Here is a 27,685-nt window from a genome sequence, read left to right on the forward strand (position 1 = left end):
AACCCAACATAATTCAATTGGTTAAGACTATAACATCGCCCCAGAGAATCCAATCGAGAGATCACTTATTTGAATCATTAAAACAAGTGAATTTGGGGGATGGGTCAACAAGAAAAAGAGATTAAAATGGTGGGTGTGGGGTACTAACTTTAAGCCATATTGTTCTTTTGAGTGTAGGACGTCAATTGTGATGTCTCGGTCCCACATCGATTGGCCGTTAGAAATGGTATCAAAGCCAGACACCGAACGATGTGCCAGCCTTCTAGCTGTTCCCCGAAGGGGTAGACACAAGGCAATATGTCAGTAAGAACGCTGGACCCCTTATTGGGCCTCGAAGGGGGGTGGATTATGATATCGTACATTGATTGGGGAGAAGAACAAAACACCATTTATAAGGGTGTAAAAACCTTCTCCTAGCAGACCAATCAAGAGATCAATGATTCGAATCATTAAAACAAGTGAATTTGGGAGATGGGTCAACAAGAAAAAGAGATTAAAATGGTGGGTGTGGGGGGTACTAACTTTAAGCCATATTGTTCTTGAGTGTAGGACATCAATTGTGATGTCCCGGTCCCATATCGATTGGCCGTTACAAATGGTATCAGAGTCAGACACCCCAGACGATGTGTCAGCCTTCTCACTGTTCCCCGAAGGGGAATAGACACAAGGCGGTGTACCAGTAAAGACATTGGCCACTTACTGGGCCCCGAAGGGGGGTGGATTGTGGTGTCCTACATTGGTTGGGGAAGAGAACAAAACACCATTTATAAGGGTGTGAAAAACTTCCCTAGCAGACGCGTTTTAAAGCTTCGAGGAGAAGCCCGAAAGGGAAAGCTCAAATAGGACAATATCTACTCGCGATGCATCTGGGCGGGGCTGGACCTATTTCTTTTGGATTTGAAGGTAAAATAAAAGGCATAAGAGAAGAAGGCAAAGGGAAGAGTAATAGTATACATTCTACCATGATTGAGTACCAATTACAGGCATAGTTTTGTCAGAATTTGGGGTCATACTGATATGCAAGACAAAAAGAGTTAGAAGTCTAAGAACAGAACACAAAGCTATGGACCAAAACAAACCAGGACCAGACCACTTCCTTGGCTTTCCATTCAAGTAGTGTGGGTTACCTTTTGTCACTGTTTTTCTGTGTGTGTGTTCTTTGTTCTACTTCCATAGCTTGATGAACTTATCGTGGCTGGCCGAAGCAACTAGACCCGACGCGGTGGACACTGCTAAGGCAGATATTAGACCTTCATGAGCTGACAGCGTCATCGTCTTGTTCTCGCTCGTGTTCCAAAACTCTAATGACTGCAACAGTCGAGACAAAAACGGAGGTGAGGAGCGAATAACCAACAATGACATTCACTGTCTACAAGAAAACGTGTTTAGAGAAGACGACTTGCCTGATAACATCCAATGACCAGTAAAGTAGAAAAGGTGGGATGGAAAACGCAAGAGTGGAACTTATTCCCATTAATGCTCAACTCGTGAATGGATTCGCCCTCGCTCCCGGAAGCAAGCGACCATACTCGAACGGAATCCTCACTAACGGATGCCAAAAACTCTCCAGAAGGATCCCAACAAAGAGAATTAATCGTTTTCGTATGGCCCTATACTTGAAAGCACACGTTCAGGTAAGTCAATTCGATGAATAGTAGCACATCAATAAACAATAGCATATGACATTTCTTTGGCAGGTAATACCACCGTTAGGATCGCACAACAACGCACACACTCGATCTAGATGAACACAAAGAACAGGAGAGAGAAAATGCAAAGAGATAAAAACCTGTAACGTATGCAACTAAGAGAGAATACAGAGAAGGCATGGGTATATACTCAGTTTACTATATATAGCTTTATCAAATAACCATTTACCACGTATAGTTTCAGTATGTATAACAATTGAATAAGCTATAAATAAGCAGCGGCTCCATAACCCAACAACCACTTCAGAGATAAACCAACCTGTAACGTATGCAGACGAGCTTGCGTCTCGACATCAAAAATGGACACGACATTATCTATAGCCGCACCCAAGTACCTTCCAAGACGAGGTTGAAATCTCAGCTGGCCTGTACCGCCCTAATTTACACAAGTGATTTAGAACCTATGTACAAAGCCTATATACAAATGCTACCACTTTCCAAACCTCGAGTAAAAACGAGCATGGAGAAAAGCTAAGATACCTTGAATACTGCTGCACAACTGCCATTAGTGATATTCCAGTATCGAATTTCACCGTCGCCATCGCAAGAGCCGATAAGGTCATCCTTCTTTGGATGGAAGTCCAAAGACATAACAGAAGTCGAATGTCCCGTAAAGCTACGTAGAGTATAACATGGCTGCAGATTGAAGTATGGATTGAGATACAGCAACATAGTCTATAAATCGGTGTATGGCATCGATGCAAGAACAGTAATTAAGGAATAAAGATTCGAGTTAAATCAAAGACATAGAGACTAACATTGTCGGCATCCCAAACCCGGACAATTCGGTCAAATGAAGATGTAGCTAGACGGGGCATGCTAGGACTGAAACGAACATCGGTGATCATAGAACCATGTTCTTCAAGTGACGTTTTCGGCTTCAAATTTTCCGTGTACCATAATACAGCCTGCACAACCATCATCATAAACCCCCAGGGAAAAAAACTGTCAAATACATCCAGGCAATGACCAATGCTGCAACCAAGAACAGGATTTCGCAATCTTACATGCACTATTTCGAAATTTAACGTTCTTGATTTATAATACGGTCTCATCGACATTGGATTCTCACCTTTTTATCGTGGCCGCCACTAGCAAGCAATTTTCCATCAGATGAAAAGTGGCACGAGGTGACTTTGCTCGAGCTTGCTCGAACAGAATTCACCTCGGTAAACGTGAATCCTGAAGGTTCAATTCATTCCTTAAAGATAACATACACAATAGCAAATCATGCCTAAAAACAATTTTCAAGAGACCTATTGTAATGACCCAGGCCCACCGCTAGCAGATATTGTCCTATTTGGGCTTTTCCCTTTCAGGCTTACCCTCAAGGTTTTTAAAACGCGTCTGTTAGGAAAAGGTTTCCACACCCTTATAAAGGGTGTTTCGTTCTCCTTCCCAACCAAAGTGGGACATCACAATCCACCCTCCTTCAGGGCCCAGCATCCTCGCTGACACTCGTTTCTTTCTCCAATCGATGTGGGACCCCCACCAAATCCACCCCCTTCGAAGCCCAGCGTCCTTACTGGCACACCGCCTCGTGTCTACCCCCCTTCGGGAACAGTTTCCTCGCTGGCACATCGTCTGGTGTCTAGCTCTGATACCATTGTAACAGCTAAGGCCCACCGTTAGCAGATATTGTCCTCTTTGGGCTTACCCTCAAGATTTTTAAAACGTATCTGCGAAGGAAAGGTTTCCACACCCTTATAAAGGGCGTTTCGTTCTCCCCCCCAACCAATGTGGGATATCACCCATCCTAGCACAAGAACAAGTAGAAAGAAAAAGTATAGCATTTAGAGCACCTGTGCTGCCATCCATACAGCGGCCTACGGGATCTCTGGGGTCCGTATCATCATGGGATAAAAAAGACTCGACATTATCATCAAGAGACCCGTCCTCCACGAAGCGATCCATATCAGCCTGCAATTCAAGTTCTTTATCATCCCACTGCCAAAATGGAATGCCAATGAGCAAGTGCAGAAGGAATTATTTATAATTCCTTTCCTAGAAACAACTACCGAGCTCCACCTACCAACTGATTTGAGGGAGATGTAAAAGTTCCAGTACCATCACTGCTGAACATAATCAAAGGTTTAGATGAACTACCACTGTGAGGCAAAGCAGGCATTGAGATTGCATCTCCAGGTGTGTGAGTCGAGGGCGTTGAAGGAGCGGAACTTGGGGACGGCCCCGCTGTATTCGCTGTCCCTGAGCTATTTGCTGGACCCGAAGATGATACTGGCTGCTTCCTCTTTCTCCCGGTCTGATTTTTTGAAACCTGAAATGAAACGTCAAAAAATTAAACATTTAAAAGCTTACCAAGAAGGAAACATTTTTTTGTACTTGGAACGTTCTATTAAACCTGTTCATTTCCACGAAATGAGTTCGACATGCTACCATCCATCGTGACACTGCCAGCACCCCCGATTTTTTCTTGCTGATGCAAATTGTGGTTTGAGCTCTGCGATTGTGGATTAGAAAGCGCGTGCTGCTGAAGCTGCTGCTGCTGCTGTTGCTGACTATTATTTTGTTGGTGCTGTTGTTGGTGCTGTAATTGAGCTATTTTTATCTAAGGAAAACAAGACATGCTTAGAAAACTGGACCATGGTCCACAGAATCCATAGTGTGCTCTAAAACATAATATCCAAGCATAAGAACAAAAACCGAAACCATCCATAAAAAACTAACACCTTAAGCATCATCTCCGTGTTGTCTCCACGTTGCAAAAGCGGACTGCCAGCTTGAAGAGGAGATCCAACGTTTGGAACAACATCACCAACAGAATTCGAAAGCCCGTCTTTAGAAATTCGACTGTTCAAAAGCATTCTCAATCTTCTACCATCGTCGTTAACAGAAGGTGACGTTAAATTCTGCTGAGCGAGCATGAGTTGTTGGTGTTGCGGTGTCAACATCTGAAGCTGAGGAAATTGCTGAGGCGCCTGTATGAAAGATTTTTGTTGCTGAAGGATCCCAGAACGAAGCTGCTCTAGCCCCTGCAAAAGAAACGGAAAGATCGAATGAAGAAAAAAAAACACATCGACTTGGATCTGTACATTTTACATTGAAATTTTATTACAGAAATGAAGAGAATCAGTCATTAAAAACCTACAGTGAGAGGCCATCCCTTTAAGGTCAAATTATTGCCACCATGATTTGATCCTGAAAGATATTTTCATTTAACATGTGAGACACGTCCTTGATCTAGTAAACGAAGATTGAGCGATTTAAACACGGTTTAAGCGTTCAAATCAAAATATAATGCCACGAGAGGTCTCAAAACATCAATAATTTAGCAGTACCAGGAATGCCCATCAATGATCCCTCCGGACCGGCAGCTCTAGGATTCAAACCTGCGTTGATCTCGCTCTTTATATCCTGCATCAAAAAGTTTTTTAGGAAAAAAAGGGAATTTAGGGAAAAGGGAAAGAATGTATTATGGGATGAACATAACAGTGTTACCATACCGGTGCGGAACCTGCCAATTGCTGGCTCCTAGACTGAACTTGAGGAGACATTCCCCCGGCAGTACTGTGTAACACTTGCCTGTAATTAGAACGATAACGCAAGTAAGGTAGCACATTGGCATCCAATACAACGTTCTTCGATAGTGCCTCACAAGTTTAGTAACAATATATACGAGAAACGCACCCTGAGGACTGGCTGGTTGCTGCAGCTGACTTCAGAATTGAAGCATGATTCGGGTCCAACAGCTGCCCAACATTTTCCCCATATCTTTGCTGCAAGATGACAGAAGAAGAATTTTAAAAAGTAATAAGAACGTATGCGGGTCAAAAAACCTAACCAGTATACCTACTTTCATAGCCGCCTCGTCTAGAGAATCCCTCTGAAGGGGTAGTTTTAATCGATCCTCATACATTTTTGTAGCTAATGCATTTACGGATCCAGGATTCTGGCGCATAAGTGGATCATTTCCAACGAAACCATTTGAAGATCCATTTAAGAGTTGAGCTCCATCTCTTCGTGGCTGTTGCTGTTGCTGCGTTTGCTGCTGCTGCTGCTGTGACTGCTGTTGCTGCTGTTGTTGCTGCTGCTGTTGCTGCTGCTGTTGCTGCTGTTGCTGTTGCTGCTGTTGCTGTTGGGCATGTCTCTGCATCAGAAGCATCTGCATATGTTGTGGTTGCTGTTGTTGTGCCTGTGGCTGCTGCTGCTGTTGCTGGTGTTGTTGATGCTGTTGATGCTGTTGCTGCTCTCTTGCTTTTATTAATTGCGTCTAGAAAGTAATAGACCATGAGTTTCTTTTGCACGAAAATTAATGTCTTGAGGGCACATTTTAATGGCTTTTTTAGTCTCAAATAACTCGAGATTGTTTTAGGACATCCTCGATAAATTGCATCTATAAAGATTTCAAATTCAGGGTCACCAACAATTGAAATAAAACATATACAACAGCTAGGTCCATTTCGCTAGAGAAGTTCGGTAGTGGCCTCGGTAGTGGCCCAAACCCACCACTAGTAGATATTGTCGTCTTTGGGCTTCCCTTTTCGGGCTTCCTCTCAAGGTTTTTAAAACGCGTCTGCTAGGGAGAGGTTTCCACACCCTTATAAAGAATGCTTCGTTCTCCTCCTCAATTGATGTGGGATCTCACAATCCACCCCCACTTTGGGGCCCAGCGTCCTTGCTGGCACACCGTCTCGTGTCTACACCCCTTTGGGGCTCAGCCTCCTCATTGGCACATCACTCGGTGTCTAGCTCTAATACCATTTGTAATGGCACCGCTAGTAGATATTGTCCTCTTTGGGCTTTCCCCATCGAGCTTCCCCTCAAGGTTTTTAAAACACGTCTGCTAGAGAGAGGTTTTCACACCCTTATAAAGAATGTTTTGTTCTCCTCCCCAACTAATGTGGGATCTCACAATCCACCCCCCCTTTGGAGCCCAATGTCCTTGTTGGCACCCCGCCTCGTGTCTACCCCACCCCCATTCGGGTCTCAACCTCCTCACTGGCACATCACCTGGTGTTTGGCTTTGATACCATTTGCAACGGCCCAATCCCACTGCTAGTAGATATTGTCCTCTTTGGGCTTTTCCATTTGGACTTCCCCTCAAGGTTTTAAAACCCGTCCACTAGGGAGAGGTTTCCACACCCTTATAAGGAATGCTTCTCCTACCCAACTGATGTCAAACCTCACAAGTTCATAAGAAAAGAAAAAAAAAATCCACACGTTCCGAAACAGCACACGCTCTAGTTTTTCCACATTTTACATCTTGCCATATCAAATTCTTTACATAAAATCATATTGGGAAAGGATTTAGGAATAAAGGGTTGGTCATCAAAAAATGATAATTTGCTTGCATTTGAGAGTTACTCTAATGCTCCCTTATGTAGATGATGTGGAGGATTGTTGGGAAGGAGTCCCACATTGACTAATTTAGGGAACGATGATGGGTTTATAAATAAGAAATACATCTCCATCGGTACGATGCCTTTTGGGAAACCCAAAGCAAAGACATGAGAGTTTATGCTCAAAGTGGACAATATCATACCATTGTGGAGAGTCGTGATTCCTAACATGGGTATCAGAGTCATACCCTTAACTTAGTCATGTCAATAGAATCCTCAAATGCCGAACAAAGAAGTTGTGAGCCTCGAAGGTGTAGTCAAAAGTGACTCAAATGTCGAACAAGGGTGTACTTTGTTCGAGGACTCCAAAGGAGTCAAGCCAGATCAGGCCACCAATGATCAAGACAATAATGGCAGACTCAATCCTAACGATTCAAAGATTAACATCAAATGCAGAAACAACATATTCAACAAACCTCGATATACGATGCAGCAACATCGGAGTGCTTTTCGTTAGTCCTGGCAATGAATATATCCCAGAATACCGACCACCACTCGAACAAAAACCCTCCCGGTGCATCAATAGCTGCAACCCCACAACTCCAAACTCATCACTAACATGAACAAACGGTACAATACCACTCCATATTAAACCAAACAAATCAAACAATACTCACCAACAGGGTCCGAAGACACTTTTCCCTCTGCTTGAAAGGCCTGAGCCGTAGCCTTCAAATCTCTTTTCACCAAATAATCATGAATATACACATCTAACCTGTTACATAGCAGCACGCCAAGAACAACAACAACAACAACAGTATTCCAAGTTAGAGGCAACAGAACTAGAACAATCCGTGAAATTGATATCAAGTCACTAGGAGAAACACATGAACCCTAAAATGAACTAAGCCAATGCCAAAGATTCGCGCGCAAAATTTCAAGAAACAGGGTCGAAATGTCGAAGCTAGAATGCTAAAAAGAACAATAAAATCCAAATTGTAGAACCCCAAAACCAAATCAAACGAGATGAGACAAGAAATCCAGTGAAGTAACAAAAAAAACAGAACCCCAAGTAGAAAAATGCTGGATTATGAAGCAAAACACACAAGAAACTTACATTTTATCAGCTTCCCAGTTCGTCTGAGACATGATTACGAATCAAAAACACTGCCAGAAGAGTGGATTAAATCGAAATAAACTGTTAGTTTCTTGAAAAACAAGCTCCTAGAGCTCGTATCGAGCTCTTCTCGGCCAAAAACACCAAACCCAGAAGCGAAAAACAAGAACCCTTTTCGCTAAAGCCACAAAAGAATCCAGAAATAGGAGAAAATTAGTAAGAACTGCAGAAGGGGAAATCTACGCGAAGGAATAGAAGCAGAGCCGATGATTCCAGCATCCAAAGTGTATAGAATGTAAGGCCGTATTATTATTATAATTATATATATATATATGTTTCAAGTAAGGATCGAAATGGATACCTGCAATCCAGAAACGAAATTTTGTTGGGAAGCTTTTTGATTTTATTTCAAGAGAGCTGAAAAATTATTTTGCCGATATCCGTAGACATCGGATGAAAGAAAACTAGTTGTTTGCAGATATCATAATGCCTTTATAATTGAAATTACTGTTTTACCCCTCTAATACAGTCAAATTTTCGGTATATCGCAAGGATTTATGGGCTCATTCTGCTCTGCTTGGTACAGAACAAGAAGGGTCAGTTCGTACTTTCGCTTTACCTTAATCTGCTGAATTTTTTCAAAATGGGGTTTGAACTTTGTGGTAATTGCAGAAAGAGCCCTTTATATTTTTTTAATTTGTAAAACTGCCCCGTGTATTGTTTTAAATTAATATTTTGCTTCCATGGGTCCAGGACTGCTGGTTGGTCTGACTCTGACCTTGGTTAAGAAATTGCAGAATACCAAATTTGACCTTGTCTTTGGTATTTAATTTTTAATTTTCATGTCTTTTATGTGTTTTTTTAATAAGTCACGTGTTTTTTAAATTTTGATTTAAACCTTTTTATTATTATTATTATTATTATTATTATTTAAGACTTTTACCGACGCTTAAAGTTTATTTATGATAAACTTGAGTGAATTAATGAAAATTAAAAAGGAAAAAATAATCTATAATTTAATTATTATTTTTTTTATGACTGAGGGTATGATGGTAAATTGTCATCATATTCAAGATCGTATCTTCATGAAATTCAACGGACGTCTCTTGATTCTTATTATAATAGACAAGTAAATCGATGATCAATAATTAGTCTAATGAATGACAAACTGATACGAGACTCAAAAAGTCAAAAGTAAACATAACGGATTTCTTTCTAATTTTGGTATGGTTTTGTGTGTGTCGGGTTTTCTTCCTTATTTGTCATTTGGTTTTCCGTTCAAATTGGATATGTCCGTAAGATCGAATTTCAGCCATAACATTAGTATACACTCTATGTGTGACACTCAAGTATGTTAGATGAAGACGACTCTCCCCAGTGGTATGATATTGTCCACCTTGAGTATAAGGTTTCATGGCTTTACTTTGTGCTTCCCAAAAGGCCTCATCCGAATGGAAATAGTATTATTTGATTATAAACTCATGATCATTCCCTAAATTAGCCGATATTATTTGATTATAAATCCATGATCATTCTCTAAATTAGCCGATGTGGGACTTTCATCATCCTCTCCCCTTAATCGAGGCTCGACTCTTTTTTTCTTTTGGAGTCTTAGTCATTTTTTTTAACTATGCCTTCGAGGAGTCGACCAATCTATTGGCACAACTAAGTTTAGGGCATGACTTTGATACCATGTTAAATGAACACGACTCTACACAATAGTATGATACTGTCCACTTTAAGTATAAGCTCTCATGGCTTTGCTTTGGGCTTATCCAAAAGGCTTCATCCCAATGGAGAGAGTATTCTTTGATGATAAACTCATGATCATTCCTTAAATTAGCCGGAACTTTCATAATTCAACAAAATAAACGAGGGGTATATAAATAAACCGAGACCACATCCAAACATTACTTATACCAACAAGGTGTTTTTAACTGCTGAATCCAAATTTCAAATCCTGGCCGTAGATTATTACATAGTGATAGGGTCCAATATAATTATTCGACTATAATTTCACATATGGTAGGTATTTAATGTATTATATTTGTAAGAAATTAATAAATTTGTTAAATGTAAAATTATATTTTATATTTAGTAGAATTACTTTCAAATTTAGAACTAATTAAACACAAATTTTAATAAATATATTTGAATTTAAATTCAAAGGCTAAAACTCGACATGCAAATTAATTATTTTTATTTCATCAATCCAAATGAAACTAGTCCAACTCATTGGGCCTTGCATTGAACCGGCCCATTACAATTGAATCCAAATAGCTCGGCCCATTCAATGGGCTCAGATTCATTGGGCTTAGTCGACATTATTGGGCCGTGTATCCGAACCTTTCCCATTTAAAAAACCAATAATAAATAAATAAATTTAATTTTGAAAAAATAAGTTTTGTATTTTTTTTTTTTTTTATGATGAAAATTAGTCAGATCGATTGAAATAAATAAATAATATTTAAATAAACATAAAAAGAAATACGAGGTTTTTTTAAAAAATAAAAAATAAAAATGGAATAATAGAGAGAAGAGGCGTTGAATAGGAGCATTGAGAGGTCTTTCTCTTGGAATAACAATACGCATGGTGTCAGCTTAAGCCAAGCTGCCACCAAAAGCAACATACCACTGAGATCACAATGTGGGCCCCTTTTTATTAACCCTCCTAAACTGGCCCCCACCCTACACCCTTCTTCCTTCTATTCCCAAAATTCACATGCCCCTCAACCACTCCCTTATCGTCCTTTCGATATCACCCGAACGAGTACATGTCAATTCTCGTGCAACTATATTTATAAAAAAAAAAATAACGGGTTGAATTAAACTCCAAAACCCCATTTCGGACGTTTCACCCATTAAGTGAAAAAAACTAAGTTACAATGGTTAGGACCCACGACTTCCCTCAATGGTATGATACTGTCCACTTTAAACATAAACTCTTATGGGTTTGCTTCAAAATTATTTAATGAGACTGTCACAATGTGTATGTGTTTGTTAGATTTATCCGATCTCTAACAACCGTTGGATAAGGGTATCAAAATTATAATTTCTCATGAGGGATGGCATGCAAGCAGAGGAGTGTCCAGTGACTGATCAGTACAAATGCATGCCATGTCATGCCAACTTATACTTTGAATTTCCACCATATAGTGCATAGATACGCCCCCTCACCCCAGCCCCCCTTCCTTCCACCACTCTCTCTTCTAGCGCGTGATTCCACTCTCCTACTAAAAACCCGACCACGCGCTCAAACAGCGAGTGATGAAATGAGGGCTATGAATGAATATATTGTAAGAAGAGTGGAAGGAAGGGTTACAATAAAACCATGCAAATCTGCCTCTGCGTCTCTGTACAAAACACAGATAAATAATAAAAAAAATAAAGATCACATCACCACGTCAGCAGAAGAAGAATATATATATTATATTTTAAAAATGATGACGTAGGTGTCCACGTAAGGTGTGGTTGGAAGCGTGTGAGATGGATTTTAACTCGGGTATTGGAGTTTAGCTCACACGTTGTCTTATGGCGGCAGAGAGAGAGAGAGAGAGAGAGAGAGAGAGAGAGTTTTGTTTTTCTGAGAGGTTCGTACAAAGGGGGAAAGGGAACTGTGTGGAAGAGAGAAGAGAGTGGCGCAGAGCCCCATCATTGTCTCAATTATCATCTCTTTTCTTTCTAATTTGCGAAACCAGAGGCTCTCTCTCTATGAGCTGCTGCTGGCGCTGGTGCTGGTGCTGGTGCTGGTGCTGGCGCTGGCGCTGGCGCTGCTGCAGCAGCACAGCGCAGGAGAGAAGAGATTACATCGGCCCATTGCTTTAGTTTTTTCTCCATTTTTTTCTTTTTTACCTTTTCCCACCCGCCTGATTATAATTGCTCCATCATTGCCCCATTCCACTTCCTCTTACCTACCTCCCTTACTCTTTTCTAAATTGGGTCTTCTCGGTTCGAGAAATTATTTGAAGAGACCGTCCCATCGTGCCTTATAGTTTCATATAAACGCTCAATCCATAAGATAACGTAAAAGTATGTTTACAAACAAATGGGATTAAGAAAATCGTGTTACGGAGAAATGATTCGAGAAGGTATATTATAGCCTACCGCTACTAGATATTGTCATATTTTGAACTACCTTGAGAGATTTTCATACTCTTATAAACAATGTTTAGTTCACTTCTCTAACTAACGTGGGATGAAATCCAGCGTTCACTGACACTCTTTCTACCCCATTTATGACTCAATGTCTTCATTGGCACACTGCCTAGTGTCCACCTCCCTTTGACGCTCAACGTCTATTGGCATGTTGCTCTGTGTTTAGCTCTGATACCATTTGTAACAGTTCAAGCCCATCACTAACATATATTATCTTCTTTGATCAGTTACGTATTGCCGTCAGTCTCACAGTTTTAAAATGCATCCTTGAATTATAAATTTCTTTTTTATTTTAAATTAAGTTTATAAATAAATGTATATATATATATATATATATGAGATGGGGCTTGAGAAAAACCTGCCCAAATTTGTAACTATTGGTCTTATTATTGGATTCTTAGATCTGGACAGTCAAAAAAGGCTGGATGTGTTGAAATGGATAGGGCTGAACAAAAATCTGATGACCCAAAATGTCACTTTCCCTCTAATCATTTGCTTTTTCCTACACTTTCCCTTAATAATTATAACTCAACTCTCTTTCTTTACTTAATCCAATCCCGACCCATTTCAATCTCGATATTTTTTAGATCAAATCATACAAAATACCCGTTTCAACTATAATCGTGAACCCTAAAGCAGGGATTAGTAGGTCTACGAGGTTCAAAATGTCATTCGATTATACAAACCCTGCTTAGAAAGCAGGTCTACGAGACTTTAAACGTCATTCGATTGTACAAAAATTGGTTAGGACACAGGTCTACGAGGTTCAAACCGTCAATAATAAGATTATTGAGGACCTAATGAAAATAGGTACATTCTATTTTGAGTTTTTTTTTTTTGTACAAAGCTTGCTTAGGATTCATTGACAATAACAAGACATTAAAACCTCCCCATGCAAAATTGAGACATTTACAACTCAACCCCAAGAAGAGAAAGAAAGAGAAAAATTACAATATTTTTGGTTAGGTGGAAGAATATTTGCTAATTACCCCCCATATAATCTACTAATTATAAAAATCCCCACAACAAACTTCCATCTTCATTCGGATTCTTTAAGGAATATCACGTATGAATTAGAACAATTCTTCCCATCCTTCCATTGCTCGGCGACATCGTTAGCGATTTTCATAGCATCCGACGCAGTCCCGAGCAACCCTCTTCGAGTAAACCCGACCGTATACAACCCGTTCTCGGCTTTCCATCCGTTAGGAAACGGGGTTTTCGGCATACCATCTTTCGAGAAACAATCACACATCTGTACAAATCAAACAAAACCCTAAACCTTAAACGCTAAACGAGACGAAGTTTTTGGGTCGGGACAATCGGAATTATAAATTTTAAATAAAAATATCTTAAAATGATTACGTAATATTGCGTCATAAATATGGGGAAAAGCTGGAAAAGGGTAGAGAAAAACCAAAGGAACCCAACTGACATATTCTATTTTGCATGGAGAAAAGAATAGGTTTGTAGGGTTATGCAGTCTGGGAATGAGTCCAAATGAGCTAGAAAGTGATGGGTGATTCATAAAAAGATAAAGAAAAAACTAAAATTAAAATAATTAAATTAAATTATTTATTTATATTTATTTAATTAATTTAATTTATTTATTTATTTTACCTTCAGCCAACTGGGCACATTGCTTCGATATCCAGTTGCCAAAATTATTGAATCAAATTCCTTCTCTTGTCCATCAATGAACTTTGCTCCATTTCTTGTAATTTCCTTTATTCCTTCCATCACCTTTATGAAACAAAAATAAATAAATAAACTTTATAATAAATGATTAATTCATTAATTAATCTAAGATTACCTTAATTTTTCCTGATCTGATTTGAGATAGAGCGCCGACGTCGAGAACCGGGGTTTTTCCCGTGGCGTTTTTGAGCTCAATTGGACCGGTTTTCGGTCGACGTAGACCCAATTGGTCGGTGTTGCCGAGAGTTAAGTTTGCTATTAAGAGAAGAATCTTATCGACGAGTCTTAATGGTAGCCATTTTAATAGTCCCATGGCTATACCAAACGTCGAGAATCCGAACATTTCTCTAGGTAAGACATGAACCTGCGACGAATGAATAAATGATTAATTAAATTAATACGATGACGATAATTATTTTTATTTTAAATTTTAAAAAAATTATACTTACCGTGTTTCTAACGACCATGTGGGGGATGGCATTTTGTCTGCAGAGGTCTAAGCTAACTTCCATACCGGAATTCCCACACCCGACGACTAAAACCCGTTGGTTTTTAAATTCCGAACCGGATTTGTACATACTTGTGTGAACCACGGTTCGTGTAAACCGCTCGATTCCTAAAATCTCTGGAACGACCGGCTCTGCGTTTTCGCCGGTGGCGACGACGAGCCACCGTGAAATGTAGTCGGAATCCTGGGTGGAGACTTTCCAGAAGCCGGAAACTGAGTCGAATTCGGCGGATTGAACGGTTTGATTGAACCGGGGGTGGATTGAGAAATGAGAAGCGTAGGATTCCATGTATGAAATGAACTGATGTTTAGAAGGGTATTTTGGGAAATTTTGAGGGAAACCCATGAGAGGAAGCTCGCAGAAGTGTTTAGGGAGATGAAGTTTGAGACGATCGTAGGTTCGATATTGCCATAGAGAAGCGATACAATCGGATTTCTCGAGAATCAACGATGGGATTTGATTCTGTGACAGACAAGCCGCGGCGGCTAATCCTGATGGGCCGGCACCAATGATTACAGGCCCATTAACCCATAAGCATTTTCGTTGTTGTCGTTGGTGATGATCTTCGTCTTGTTCGTTGGAAGAACCCATCAAAGTTGAAAAGAAAATAAATTGCTCTGTTTTTGCTCTGCTTCTGGCTCGATCCCCTGTTCTGGAAAGGGAAAAGAAATGGATGAAGAGAGAGAGAAATAGGAGAGAGAGAGAGAGAGAGAGAGAGAGAGAGAGGGGGGTTTAATGGAGGCGTGAAGGTAAAGGAAAGGGATTTGGTTCAGTGTTGTCTCAAGGCTCTTTCTTCTCAGCTTCTCTGGTGGCAGAGTTTTACTCTGTTTTCTCTTTTCTGGGGATGTTTAGTGAATGAAGTGAAGCCAATGGACGAAGGGAAGATATAAATACATTTTTTTTTTCTTTTTTTAATTTAAAATTTAAATTCTTGGTGGGTTTTTTTATTTCATTTTAATTTATAAATAAATAAATAATTTCCCCAACGCAATTTTCAAATGCCTGCAACTTACTCTCTGCAAGTATACTGTATACCTTCACTCTGTCCCTCGTTTTTCTGCGTTTTTATCCTCCACAGATTTTTAGTTTAAAATACTATTTTTTTTTTAATTTAAATATATATATTTATTTATTTATTGTGTAGTTTTAAATAGTTTTTATTTTATCTATCATTTATATATAATTTTTGCAAACTTTCCCTAATTTGATATTTAAAAAAATATAGGAATCATAATAAATATTTTGAAATGTAATAAAATTTCGAGTATTACATGAATAAAAAAAAATGTACGAATCTCAAATTTATTTTATTTTAATAAATTTTAAAATTAGTCATTAGTGTTAATTTAAAATTATTTTTATCGGTGCAGATAAAATAGTAATAATAAATTATATATAGACGATATGATTAATATATATGTGTGTGTGAGATGTCCCACGTTGGTTGGGGAGAAGAATAAACCACTATTTATAAGTCAGTGAAAACCTTCTACTAGGAGACGCGTTTTAAAGCCTTGAGAGGAAGCCCAAAAAATACTATCTACTAGCGGTGGATCTGGGTCGTTACAAATAGTATCAGAGTTAGACATCGGACGATGTGCTAGCCCTCTTGCTGTTCCCCGAAGGGGGTAGACACGAGGAAGTGTGCCGGTAAGAACGCTGGGCCCCAAAGGGGGTAGATTTGAGGGCGGTCCCACATCGATTGGAGGAATGAAAGAGTGCGAGCGAGGACGCTGGGCCCCGAAGGGGGGGGTGGATTGTGATGTCCCACATTGGTTGGGTAGGAGAACAAACCACCATTTATAAGGTGGTGGAAATCTTCCCCTAGCGGACGCGTTTTAAAGCCTTGAGGGAAAGCCTGCCCAAAGATGATAATATCTACTAGCGGTGGATTTGTGTCGTTACAATATATATATTATATATAATTTTTTTTTTTACTAGTGACCGTGAAATTTAATGTTGGTTGGAGATGAAAACGAACTATTCCTTATAATAGTGTGGAAACCTCTCTTTAGTAGACGCATTTTGAAAACATGGAGGTTGACAATATCGGTTTAGTAACGAGTTTGGGACCATTACAAATGGTATTAGAGTTAGTCGTCGGGCGAAGCGGTGTGCCAGCGAGGACGCTAGGGTTCTAAGGAGTGGATTGTGAGATTCCACGTCGGTTGGAGAGGGAAACGAATCATTCCTTAAAACCATGAGGCTGACAACGATACGTAACGAGTTAAAACGGACAATATATGCTAGCAAAAATATGTAATGCTCTAAAGTAGACAATATCTACTAGCTGTAAGTAGTACTTACAGTAAAAAAAAAAAAATTGATATCCAAAATTACTTTTAAAATTCTATACATGGTAAGTTTTTATTCATTATAAAATGAATTTAATTAAGTTCTTAAATATTTAAATATTTAATTTTATGTCGTATAAATTTAAAATCTTCATATTTTGTCTCATAATTATTTACAAAACTTTTGAACACTATAAAATTTAAAAAAAATAATAATAATAATAAAATTTTATTATAAAATAAAACTTTTTAAATCTATTAAATATTTAGTGACCTTTTTGAATCTTAAAATTAAAGACTAATATTACATTATTATGGCAATCTCTTTATATTATAGCAATATTGAATAATTATGTGGGGTTTTATTTAATAATTAATTATTAATTAAAGTATGTGGCTTTATATTCAACATCAATGATGAGAATAAAAAATAAAACCAGATATTTTTTAATTATAATATATAAAGTAGGTCAATCTTTTAAAATCCATTTAACTAAAATATGGTCATGAGGGTCATAATTCTTTTTTAGCAATAACTTAAACTATTTAAAATATTAAATGCCATATATTTATGATCTGTTAAGAGTTCATATTTAAAAATTAAAAAAAAAATCTTATTATTATATGTTAGAAGCCTAATTTAATATCCAAATAATTTAATTTAAATTTTAATATTGAATCATTAGTTAAGTTTTGAAAAATAAATAAAAATTTAAAAACTATTGTTATATTTAATAAACATTTTATTTTTAAAATTAAGTTTATAAATACTAATTCCACTTTTGTTTGTTTGGTTATTTACATCTAGTTTTGAAAATTAAATAAATTTTTTAATTTTTGATTTAAGAATTAAATTGTTTCATTAAAAACATATAAAATTTCGAAATGAAAAACTAATATTTTATTTAAAGAAAAATTAGTTTTCAAATTTTAATTTAGATTTTAAAAAATATTTTTTAATAAAAAAAAAAAACAGAAAAACAGTAAATTCGGTTTTAATAAAGGTGAGAGAGGCGCGTGAATTAAGGCGCGTAAGGGAATTAATCAAGAAGACGACAAAAGTAGATGCCACGTGGATTCGCTGCAGGAAGAGGCATTCGTTCTTGGTTGTTGCATCGTTGGAAACAGAAACGATAACCTTTTGCTTCATTCTCAGCCGTTAGATCGCCATTCTTTCCACGCGCATTTGTTTCTCACTTGTAATAATTAATTTAAATATTTTATCATATATTACTAAAAAAAAAAATTATTTATTTATTTTGATTTTTTACTTAAATTTTTAAAAAAAATTAAATTCAAAAAATCATTAAATAAAATTTAAAATCGAAAGTATCGGCCTATTTAAATTCATGTAAGTCTAAGATTTAACGTAATTTTGTACAATAATTTTTTTCTCGATCTCGAGCATATATAAAAGACAAAGTACGTCATTATTACAAAGTTGTTATTACGTCACGTTCGACGTGTTTACCAACTCATTCAAGGGGTCCGTATAAATTAGTTATAATTCAATAAATTTCGTACATACCGAAGCATTTAAAAATTAAACAATCCTTTTTTCACGTACTCGATAATTCTCGACGTGAAAACGAACACCTGTACTCGTACTTATCTCATTAATGAAAACATTCAACCAAAGTTAGGAAAGCAAAGAAGTTTCGTTTTCGCAGACCTATTACCTTAGCTTCATTAATTCTCAATTTCTCTTCTTATTCCCCTTTTTTGAAACAATCAATTCTCGATCCATTGTTTGGTAAGTTCTCACCCTCGGTCTATAGGGATGTGAGACTACATATATTGTGTGGGTCACAGACTCAATAATTATTAGTTATGATATTATTTTTCTCTCGTACGACCCAACCCATCTCTCGCTTTCGTTTGATTTTTTATTTTTATTCCTTCAAAATCAAATTGCATATGCAAACAACGTCAATAACCGAGCCGAGAATAAATCACAAAAAACGGCTGTCTAGTGAGAGAACACTGACTAAAAGAACGTACAATTATCGAGAGTCGAGATGTATATATTCGGGATTGTTCGACGAATATTAACGGGAAAAAATAAAAATAAAAAAGTTTGGTAGAGGTAATTAAAGAAGACATAGGCCTACAGGATATGGGGATCTAGGGTGGAGCTTCCTCTCACTAACACATTACCTAACATTTGATAGAGAGAGAAAATGTAGGGTTTGAAACTTTGAATCTAGCTAGCTCTTATTATTTTCCTTAATGGACTATTTGCATGCCTATAAATACCTATTCTTTTTTTAGTTTATTTTAATATTTTTTTAAAAAAATTATTAATAAATTGTACGACTATTATTAAAATGATAATTAATGTCTTATTTATTCACTGTGGCTGCTTCTAGGCAAACCTCCTGGTTATCACTGAGCGGTCATTTAGGGGCCTTAGCTGGTGATCCGGACTGTTTCCTTCTCGACGATGAAGCTTATCTCCCATCGTCTTACGGGCTGACCTTGACCCCTGTTATTTTGAGATCATATCTAGTATTCATAGTTTGACTCGATTTTTTTAATTATTATGGAATTGGATTGGTAAAAAATAAAAATAAATAAAAATAAAAGGTTTTGTAGATTACCCAATTTCCAAAAACTGAGAGACTTTTTTTTGACACAAAAACTTGGCCTTCATTGACAGCCAAAGCACACAAACTGAAGAAAATTACAGGCTATGTGTTAGACATGGGAGAGTTGTAGGCCTTTTTCTTGGATCTCCATATCAAATATAGCAGCTTTTTAGGCATGCCATCCATCACCTTTGTTTTATTTTCTTCTCTCCCCCTCCCTCCTTTTATCTTAAATCTTAATCCAAAATCCGCTCTTATTATAATCTTGACCTAATCATTTTAACTCTTTTCGACCCTCTTCGAGAATCTTCGAGTTTGTATTACTGGAAGGTCGAGATTTCTCTAAACTCTTTAACGAGATCACCTGTGCCCTAATGTAACTACCTAGTTCACTGTTAGTAAATATTGTCCTATTTGGACTTTCCCTTTCATGGCTTCCAAACGAGATTATTGATGCTCTAGTGTAACAGCCTATCAACGATTCTACGCGGCTTCTAAACGAGATTATTGATGCTCTAGTGTAACAGCCCAGTTCACCGTTATCAACGTTTTTACATGACGTCCAAACGAGATTATTGATGCTCTACTGTAATAGCCCAGTTCGCCGTTATCAACGTTTTTACGTGGCTTCCAAACGAGATTATTGATGCTCTACTGTAACAGCTCAGTTCATCGTTATCAACGTTTTTATGCGGCTTCCAAACGAGATTATTGATGCTCTACTGTAACAGCCCAATTCATCGTTATCAACGTTTCTGCGCGGCTTCCAAACGAGATTATTGATGCTCTAGTGTAACAGCCCAGTTCACCGTTATCAATGTTTCTACGTGGCTTCCAAACGAGATTATTGATGCTCTACTGTAACAGCCCAGTTCATCGTTATCAACGTTTCTGCGCGGCTTCCAAACGAGATTATTGATGCTCTAGTGTAACAGCCCAGTTCACCGTTATCAATGTTTCTACGTGGCTTCCAAACGAGATTATTGATGCTCTACTGTAACAGCCCAGTTCATCGTTATCAACGTTTCTACGCCCTCTCCAACCAATGTGGGATCTCACAATCCACCCCCCTTGTGAGCCCTTCTTTGTTGGCACACCTCCTGGTGTTTAACTCTGATACCATTTGTAACAATCCTAACCCACCACAATCACATATTGTCCTATTTGAGATTTCCCTTTAAGAGGTTTCCTCTCAAGGTTTTAAAACACGTCTATTAAGAAGAGATTTCCACATCCTTATAAGAAATGGTTCGTTCCCTCCTCCAACTGATGTGGGATCTCAGACCTAATCAAATGAGCAATTCCACTGACAACTTACATTTTCTAGTTCAAAAGAGATTGTCAGTGCTACTAAACATATGGTAATTTAATTTCGTTTAAAATATATATACTTTGATGATTAAATTATGTTCGTATTAACGTATATTTTAATATATAATGATATAACATAAAGTTTAAAAGTTTATAAAATAAAACAAACATTTAGTTTCATGATTGGACTATGTGGGAGGGTAGCTCTCCTTTCTTACCTACTTTGAATGTTCCTTTGAAAAGCTTTTAAATTTCTTCATTTATGAAATTTCCATGGGACTTGGAGAGAACAAAAATTGTTTCTTAATGTGATTGTGCATAAAGTGGTTGCACATCTTTTTGCTCAAACAAATCATTGCCATCATGTGTGTTTCTTCATATATTGTACTTTTTTACAATTTTTTTATCAATTTTTTTCTAACCCTTTTTTACTTTCGGCTCGGGACGATTAAACTTTACCTAGTGAATTTCGTTCTTAGCATTATTTTTTTGTAGCTAATTCCGTGGTCGGTCGATATTCCCATTATTTTTCTCTCCAAAGCATGGTTCCACCTTCATCAATTTACCGACTGACTTTGCTCGTTTATTTTAAACCTAATAATTCGCCCAAATCTAATCCTAAAAACCAATCTATTTCATTGCTCGTGTAAAATATCCCAATTTAATTAGCTTATATTGTTTATGTTGGATGATGAAAGTCCCACCTTCGCTAATTTAGGGAATGATCATGAGTTTATAATCAATTAATACTATCTTCGTTGGTTTGGGTCATTTTAGGAGAAACCCAAAGCAAACCCACGATAGTTTATGCTCAAAGTAGATAACATCATGTCATTGTGGACAGTCGTGATTCCTAACAGTTTAATGTGTTTTTTTTTTTTATTTTTTATCTATACATTAATTAATTAATCTTCTATTAATTATTTAATGCAATAAAGGAAATATTTTAAAGTATTTAATATTATTTAAAGGAAATATTTTGGTATTATTATTGTAATATTTAATGCAATAAAAATAAATAAATAAATAAATAGAGGGGTCTCAGATTTGCACGATGTGAATAGAATGGTTTCTATCAATTGGTGCAGTGATCGGTATTATCAGATAACTGACTCCCACCACAATAATAACTTATTTTTATTTTTATTTTTATTTTTATTCCCTTTTAATTTATTTTATTTTTATTAAACTTTCATCTAAAAAATATTTAATGAATTAAAAACGCATTTAAATATCATTTTAATTATTCTTATTTAAGATTATTTTATTTTTATTTTTCTAATATTAATCCTAAACTAAATAAAATATGAGTTTAGGTATTTAAAAATATAAAAATATTAAACGATAAAATTATATATATTTTTTATTATTTAATACATATTTTTAAAATACCTTTAAATAGAAAAATTAAAAATATTTGACAATTTATTTATTTTAATGAAAATGAAAATAAAATTGTACGGAGGAATCAGTGACGGTAACGGTGGAGTGAGCGTCAACAGCGAGGTTGACATCACGTGACCGAAGACGACCGTCACAGCTGCCAATCAGGCAATAACGTGGCGGAAAGTGGGTCCACTGAGCCACGTCCAGCCAATAGAATCTCGGCATGTGGCCCCCACTCTGACGAACGTAATGACCAAAACGACCCTGACACCATACGAATTGATAGCTCTCAAAATAATCACCGAGATCACGCTTACACCGAAACGACTCCCGGCCCTCAGTTTTTGTAAAAGGATTGGTGCATTTTGATTTGACGCAGAGGGGTACTATCGTCATTAATTACTCTGCCACGTGTCGTTTAAAAAAAAAGAAAATTAAATTCGAATTCCTTTTTTTGGAAATATTTAGACTGCAGTTTAAAAGCCTTCGATTTTCCTATTCCTTTTTTTTGGGTCCCTCTGGCTAATCCTTGAATCCGGACCGTTGGTTGCTCCATCAATCACGCGTAATTCAATGTCAATCCAACGGTCAGGGTTCCATCACAACGGACTTTTGATTTTTTTTTCCTTTTGTAAAAAATTTAATTTTAATAATAATGACGTAATCCTGATTGGTAATTGGTATAGTTGATTAAATGGATCTCATGATCTGATTTGTTTCATTTTCTCCAAGATGATGACGTCACCTTTAATTTTTACTCCTCTGACACCTTTCTTATTGGCTCAATTTTGCAGGAATATTCAATGCCCACTGATTCATAAATTAATTAAAAAAATAAATAAATAAATTACAATTTTGTTTCTGTCGGCTTATTATTAATAAACAGGCCCAATGGGCCCATCGAAAAGCCCAAATCAGAGAATTCAGCCCAGGCCCAATATGGATGGAATAAAACGAAATTAATAAAAAAGAAAATAGAAAGGGGAGAATTTAATTATTTTATTTTTTGGATTCTTTTCAAAATGGCAATAACACCCATCACCTTTGTGCATGCTTTACAAAAGTGGGGGGAAATTTCCATTGGGTTTGCACTAAAAAATGGGAATCTCAATTAAAAAAAAAAAAAAACAAATTACAAAAATTTCACACAATGATGATAATATTTTTATTTCTTCCCTAAAATAAAAATGACGGAATCGTCCATTAGATAAAAGAATATACTCTTTAAGCACTCGTGGATCGTTAAAAATTATTCAATGAATAGCTGCCTCATAATAAATACCGGATAGATACTGCATTGATCAGAGATGGGAACAAAATATTTTTTATAAGGGTGAGAGGATAATATCTGCTAGCGGTGGGCTTGAACTAAGGACAATATCTGCTACCAACAGGCTTATATTGAGAACAATATCTGTTAGCAGTGGACTTGGGCTGTTATAGTTTATCTCTCTCTTATACCGTGTAAAGTGCTAGGTTTACTATAGTAGAATTCTCGAGTAATTTTTAATAACTCGATTAAGAATAGTTGAAACCCACTAGTAGTGGAAGTTGTATTATGTTCCCAATTTGGGTACACCGAAAATCTATAGAGAACCATTTGTGAATCTCTACCATTCTCTCGTGGAAAATGATTGATGTTTTGTTAACTTAATGTCTGCCCATTATGGTACTTTACGTCTTAGTTTCCAAATTTGCTATAAAATCATTACATAATGCGCGTTTTATAAATCGTGAGGAAACGGGTCAAAGCGGACAATATCTGTTAGTAGTAGGCTTGAGCTGTTACACATGCATTATCGACCAGAAGGTTAGATATTTAAATGTCATACATTATCTGCGTGAAACAGTGCTAATACAAAAAAAACAAATTTTGAAGACGTTCTTAGGTTATGCAGTCTAATCTGAAAGTCGTCGAGTTATATAGACAAAGTGAGGTTGAGAAGATGTATTGTGTTTTTTGTCAAGGGAGGTGTTGATGTTGTATGCCAACTTTGGTTGCCATCTCTCATTCTCTTTTTACTACAAAAATCTCTAACTTAGATTCTCTCCATCACATCCCACCTACCTTCCACCCTTCATAATTCCACAATCAATCTTAGTTAGCTACATATTTTAGTTCGTTTTCTTAATTTAACGAGGTGGTATACGAGAGGGAAACCTAAAAATTAGATGCTCGTATTGTGGGTGTGAACCACTTTTGTCGGTAGGATCAGAAAGAATCATAGAAGATCTTACTCGTACAGAGAGAATAAATCTATCATGATTTATGGTCCGTTAGTTGGGAGTGACCTAGAGTTTAGAGAAAACGCTATATTTTTTAGGTCAACTAGCCGGGAGTGACCTAGAATATTATATATATATATATATATATATATATGAAAGAGAAAGTAATAGCTCAAGCCCACTCGTAACAGTCTTACGATTTTAAAATGCGTTTACTAGGAAAATGCGTCTCCAACCCATGTGGGATCTCAGAGAGAGAGAGAGAGAGAGGGTATAAGATCCGACATTGGTTGGAGAGGAGAACGAAACATTCTTTGAAAGTGGACAATATCTAATACAGGTGGGTTTAAGCTGTTACAAATGGTATCTGAACTAGACATCGAGCGATATGCCAACGAGGACGCTGGGCATCGAAGGGGGTGGATTATGAGATCCCACATCCCTAGCAGATGCATTTCTCGAGAATGACAGTATCTGATAGTAGTAAACTTGGGCTGTTATATAGAGGTGAGGGGTGATCGGTAATTTGATGTTTTGTTGGTAATGAATTGGTGGCATTTTCTCCACAATAATTTATGCAATTATTACCTAATTATATATAGTGATTTAAATGATTATGTTTATTTTCCTTTCTTCTATCTCATAATGTTTCTTTTGTAAACAAATCAAATTTAAAATAAGGTTTATTATTATTATTATTATTATTATTATTATTATTATTATTTAAAGATAAGTGACCTATGTTTTGATAAGGCCCTCTTCATGTTATAGGAAAAATAAGAACAATTCCGAAATAATGGGAAATATAAGTAAATTTAAGATATGGACACTTCCACGACCAGCCCATTATTCTTCTTATGGGCCTCATAGCCCTGAATATGGCCCAATTCAAAAGCCGGGCCCATTTCACGCTATGTAAAGCCCACAGTGCACATCATTTCTACATAGCCCAAATAAGTGCCCAAATAAGTACACTGGGCCTTACTGGGCCTTGTAGTGGCCCAACTAAATTTATATATCAATTATGGTTAAGCTATACTCATATTTGTTAAATTTTATTTATAAATTCACGACAAAATTGAGAAGCAACCAATCCATGTGAGGTCCAAGAGATCGGACATGCGTAACAGTACCATCCCCACCATATGGGAATCCTCGGTAACCTGTGTAGCTTAACGTTCAAGGAATGAGAAACTCTCAAAAAGTGTTCCATATTGCATAGAACGGAGCGGAAACTAAACTAATATGTATAAATTCTTGGTCTTAAAACATTGTTGTTGTCCCATATTGACTAATTAGGTAGAAGTTCGAGAGATATATAAGTAATAAATATTATTTCAATAATATTTTTTAAAACCTTTTAAAAGCTAAAATGTGTATTTTCTAAGAAAAATTTGAAATAAAATATTAATAATGATTTTTTATTAAAGTTTTTAAAAGTTTAATGAGTGAAAAAAATAAGAGTTATTTATTAATTTAAATGAAATTTATATCTTTTAACAAAAAAAAAAAAAAAAAAAAAAAACTTTTTGAAGTATGCTATTTTGGGATGTGTGCAATTACGATAATGTACACGAATAAAGGTTTGAGCTTTCTCACGCGCGCGTGGAGGTTCATCGATACTCATCCGTCGATCTCCACATTTTTCACATCAGGAACTCTCTTCCTCCAGACGGATTTCAGATCAAATCGAAGTCGTCTTCGTAATTACTGCGTCGATTTCAGAATCAAGGTCGGAAGCGGATAGATAATCATGTCGACCGCCGCCGTGATCGCACATTCTAGCTCCTGGTCTCGCGCTCTCATCAATATCTCTCCCTACACTTTCTCCGCCGTCGGTATCGCCATCGCCATCGGCGTTTCCGTCCTCGGCGCCGCCTGGTGCTGTCCCAACCCTATCTTATTTCGTTCTCTTTGCGTTTTACTTGATGAATGTTTATTTTGTTAATCCCTTTCTGAACGATGAAAATTTGCGCGGTTGCGTATTTTGTAGGGGGATTTACATAACGGGAAGCAGTTTGATTGGTGCCGCGATCAAAGCTCCTCGCATTACTTCGAAGAACTTAATCAGGTGAATCGCTAACTCTAGTTGATGAATTGTTCATTTTCTTATTGATTGGATTACTTCTTTTGAGACGGTCGGGTTGGGATGTATAATTAGGGATTCTTATTGCTAAATTCTTGCACTTACACAACTAAGAGCGACGAAACTCTAAGGTTTCATTTCATTACTTAGTTTAATTTTGAATCAATTGGAACAGAGTTGAACACAAGCCTTGAATTTTTGAAAAAAAAATTGTAATTCGTCCAACAAAGGCCAACCAATTTCAAGAACTTAGCTACATTTTTCTGGCCATTATTTTGATTACAACGATTTGAATGCTGTGTTATTTCAGTGTAATTTTCTGTGAAGCTGTTGCTATATACGGTGTCATTGTTGCCATCATCTTACAAACCAAGTTAGAGAGTGTGTCAGCGTCTCAGATTTATGCCCCCGAGTCTCTAAGAGCAGGATATGCAATTTTTGCATCTGGAATCATAGTTGGCTTTGCTAACCTTGTCTGCGGGTTTGATATCTTCTCTCTTACTTGGTTTTTTCAATCAAAATCGTCGAATTTAGCTCTTCTTTTACGTTTCGTTCTGATTGTTTGCTCTGAATCTTTTCTGATGCTTTGTTTCAAGGCTGTGTGTGGGAATCATTGGAAGCAGCTGTGCGTTATCAGATGCCCAAAACTCCTCTCTTTTTGTGAAAATTCTTGTAATTGAGATCTTTGGCAGTGCGCTCGGGTTGTTCGGAGTGATTGTCGGGATAATTATGTCAGCTCAAGCCTCTTGGCCTGCAAAGACAGGTTGATCTACGTCTTCGATTTTGAACACGAGCTCAAGGTTCGATTACGATGAAGAGGGTAACTTGTTTTTCTTCCCTTGAGCCTAGTTGTTTGCCCCTTCATAGATAATGATTGTTCTTGTAAAAGCTAGAGTGGGGAGTTTGTATGCATTTTTTTATTGTTTGGGTTTCAATCCTATTCCCTTGGAGAACCATTCCATCATTCTGATGTTGGTATTAAATATTTCTTCTTCTGATTCCTTGAAAACACTTGAATCGTTCAATAAGTTATGTTGTAGGATTGCTTCTTTTCGAGCTTGTATGACATTTTCTTGCAAAATCTGTGTGTTCAGTTCTTGAATCGTTTATTAAACACTGGCATCTCTATATCTACTGTGTTCTTTGCTGTATTGTACTCTCTCGATTGAAGATCGTCTTTTAAAGCTTTTTAGCTACGGTATGCATCATCATGTATGCAAAGAAACACAAAAAGATTCACCATGAAAATGTACGAGTTTGCAATGATCGTTAACAAGGAAATTTAGGCTTGAATCTGAAACACGAG

General features: G+C 37.0%; 3 protein-coding genes across 5 annotated transcripts; 1 reads left to right on the forward strand and 2 right to left on the reverse strand.

Annotated features, from left to right (window-relative positions):
• Positions 1–927: 927 nt before the first annotated feature.
• LOC111798958 (transcriptional corepressor LEUNIG-like) lies at positions 928–8,423 on the reverse strand. Of its 3 annotated transcripts, none has more exons than XM_087125366.1 (18): positions 8,127–8,423; positions 7,687–7,784; positions 7,486–7,595; positions 5,524–5,940; positions 5,358–5,446; positions 5,174–5,252; positions 5,009–5,084; positions 4,819–4,868; positions 4,400–4,702; positions 4,072–4,278; positions 3,742–3,987; positions 3,512–3,656; positions 2,782–2,891; positions 2,468–2,617; positions 2,190–2,345; positions 1,969–2,085; positions 1,404–1,610; positions 928–1,308 (listed from the first exon to the last, which is right to left on the reverse strand). In XM_087125366.1, the coding sequence occupies exons 1-18, from the start codon at positions 8,156–8,158 to the stop codon at positions 1,165–1,167; spliced, it is 2,736 nt and encodes a 911-aa protein (XP_086981492.1). In that variant the 5' UTR covers positions 8,159–8,423; the 3' UTR covers positions 928–1,164. The 3 variants fall into 3 exon arrangements, with proteins under 3 accessions (XP_086981492.1, XP_086981491.1, XP_086981493.1); XM_087125365.1 differs by having other exon boundaries at positions 5,009–5,090; XM_087125367.1 differs by having other exon boundaries at positions 3,512–3,629; positions 8,127–8,422.
• Positions 8,424–13,011: 4,588 nt separating this feature from the next.
• On the reverse strand, positions 13,012–15,343 carry LOC111799071 (putative indole-3-pyruvate monooxygenase YUCCA4). The gene is made up of 4 exons (XM_023682467.2): positions 14,429–15,343; positions 14,095–14,343; positions 13,902–14,024; positions 13,012–13,536 (listed from the first exon to the last, which is right to left on the reverse strand). The coding sequence occupies exons 1-4, from the start codon at positions 15,077–15,079 to the stop codon at positions 13,321–13,323; spliced, it is 1,239 nt and encodes a 412-aa protein (XP_023538235.2). The 5' UTR covers positions 15,080–15,343; the 3' UTR covers positions 13,012–13,320.
• Positions 15,344–25,902: 10,559 nt separating this feature from the next.
• On the forward strand, positions 25,903–27,530 carry LOC111798005 (ATPase, F0/V0 complex, subunit C protein). The gene is made up of 4 exons (XM_023680940.2): positions 25,903–26,174; positions 26,287–26,364; positions 26,690–26,860; positions 26,976–27,530. Exons 1-4 carry the CDS (start codon positions 26,047–26,049, stop codon positions 27,145–27,147), a joined length of 549 nt encoding a protein of 182 aa, XP_023536708.1. The 5' UTR covers positions 25,903–26,046; the 3' UTR covers positions 27,148–27,530.
• Positions 27,531–27,685: the final 155 nt, after the last annotated feature.

The sequence above is a fragment of the Cucurbita pepo genome, chromosome 7, assembly GCF_057944985.1.
Source record: "Cucurbita pepo subsp. pepo isolate OVF chromosome 7, ASM5794498v1, whole genome shotgun sequence".
Taxonomy (NCBI): Eukaryota; Viridiplantae; Streptophyta; class Magnoliopsida; order Cucurbitales; family Cucurbitaceae; genus Cucurbita; species Cucurbita pepo.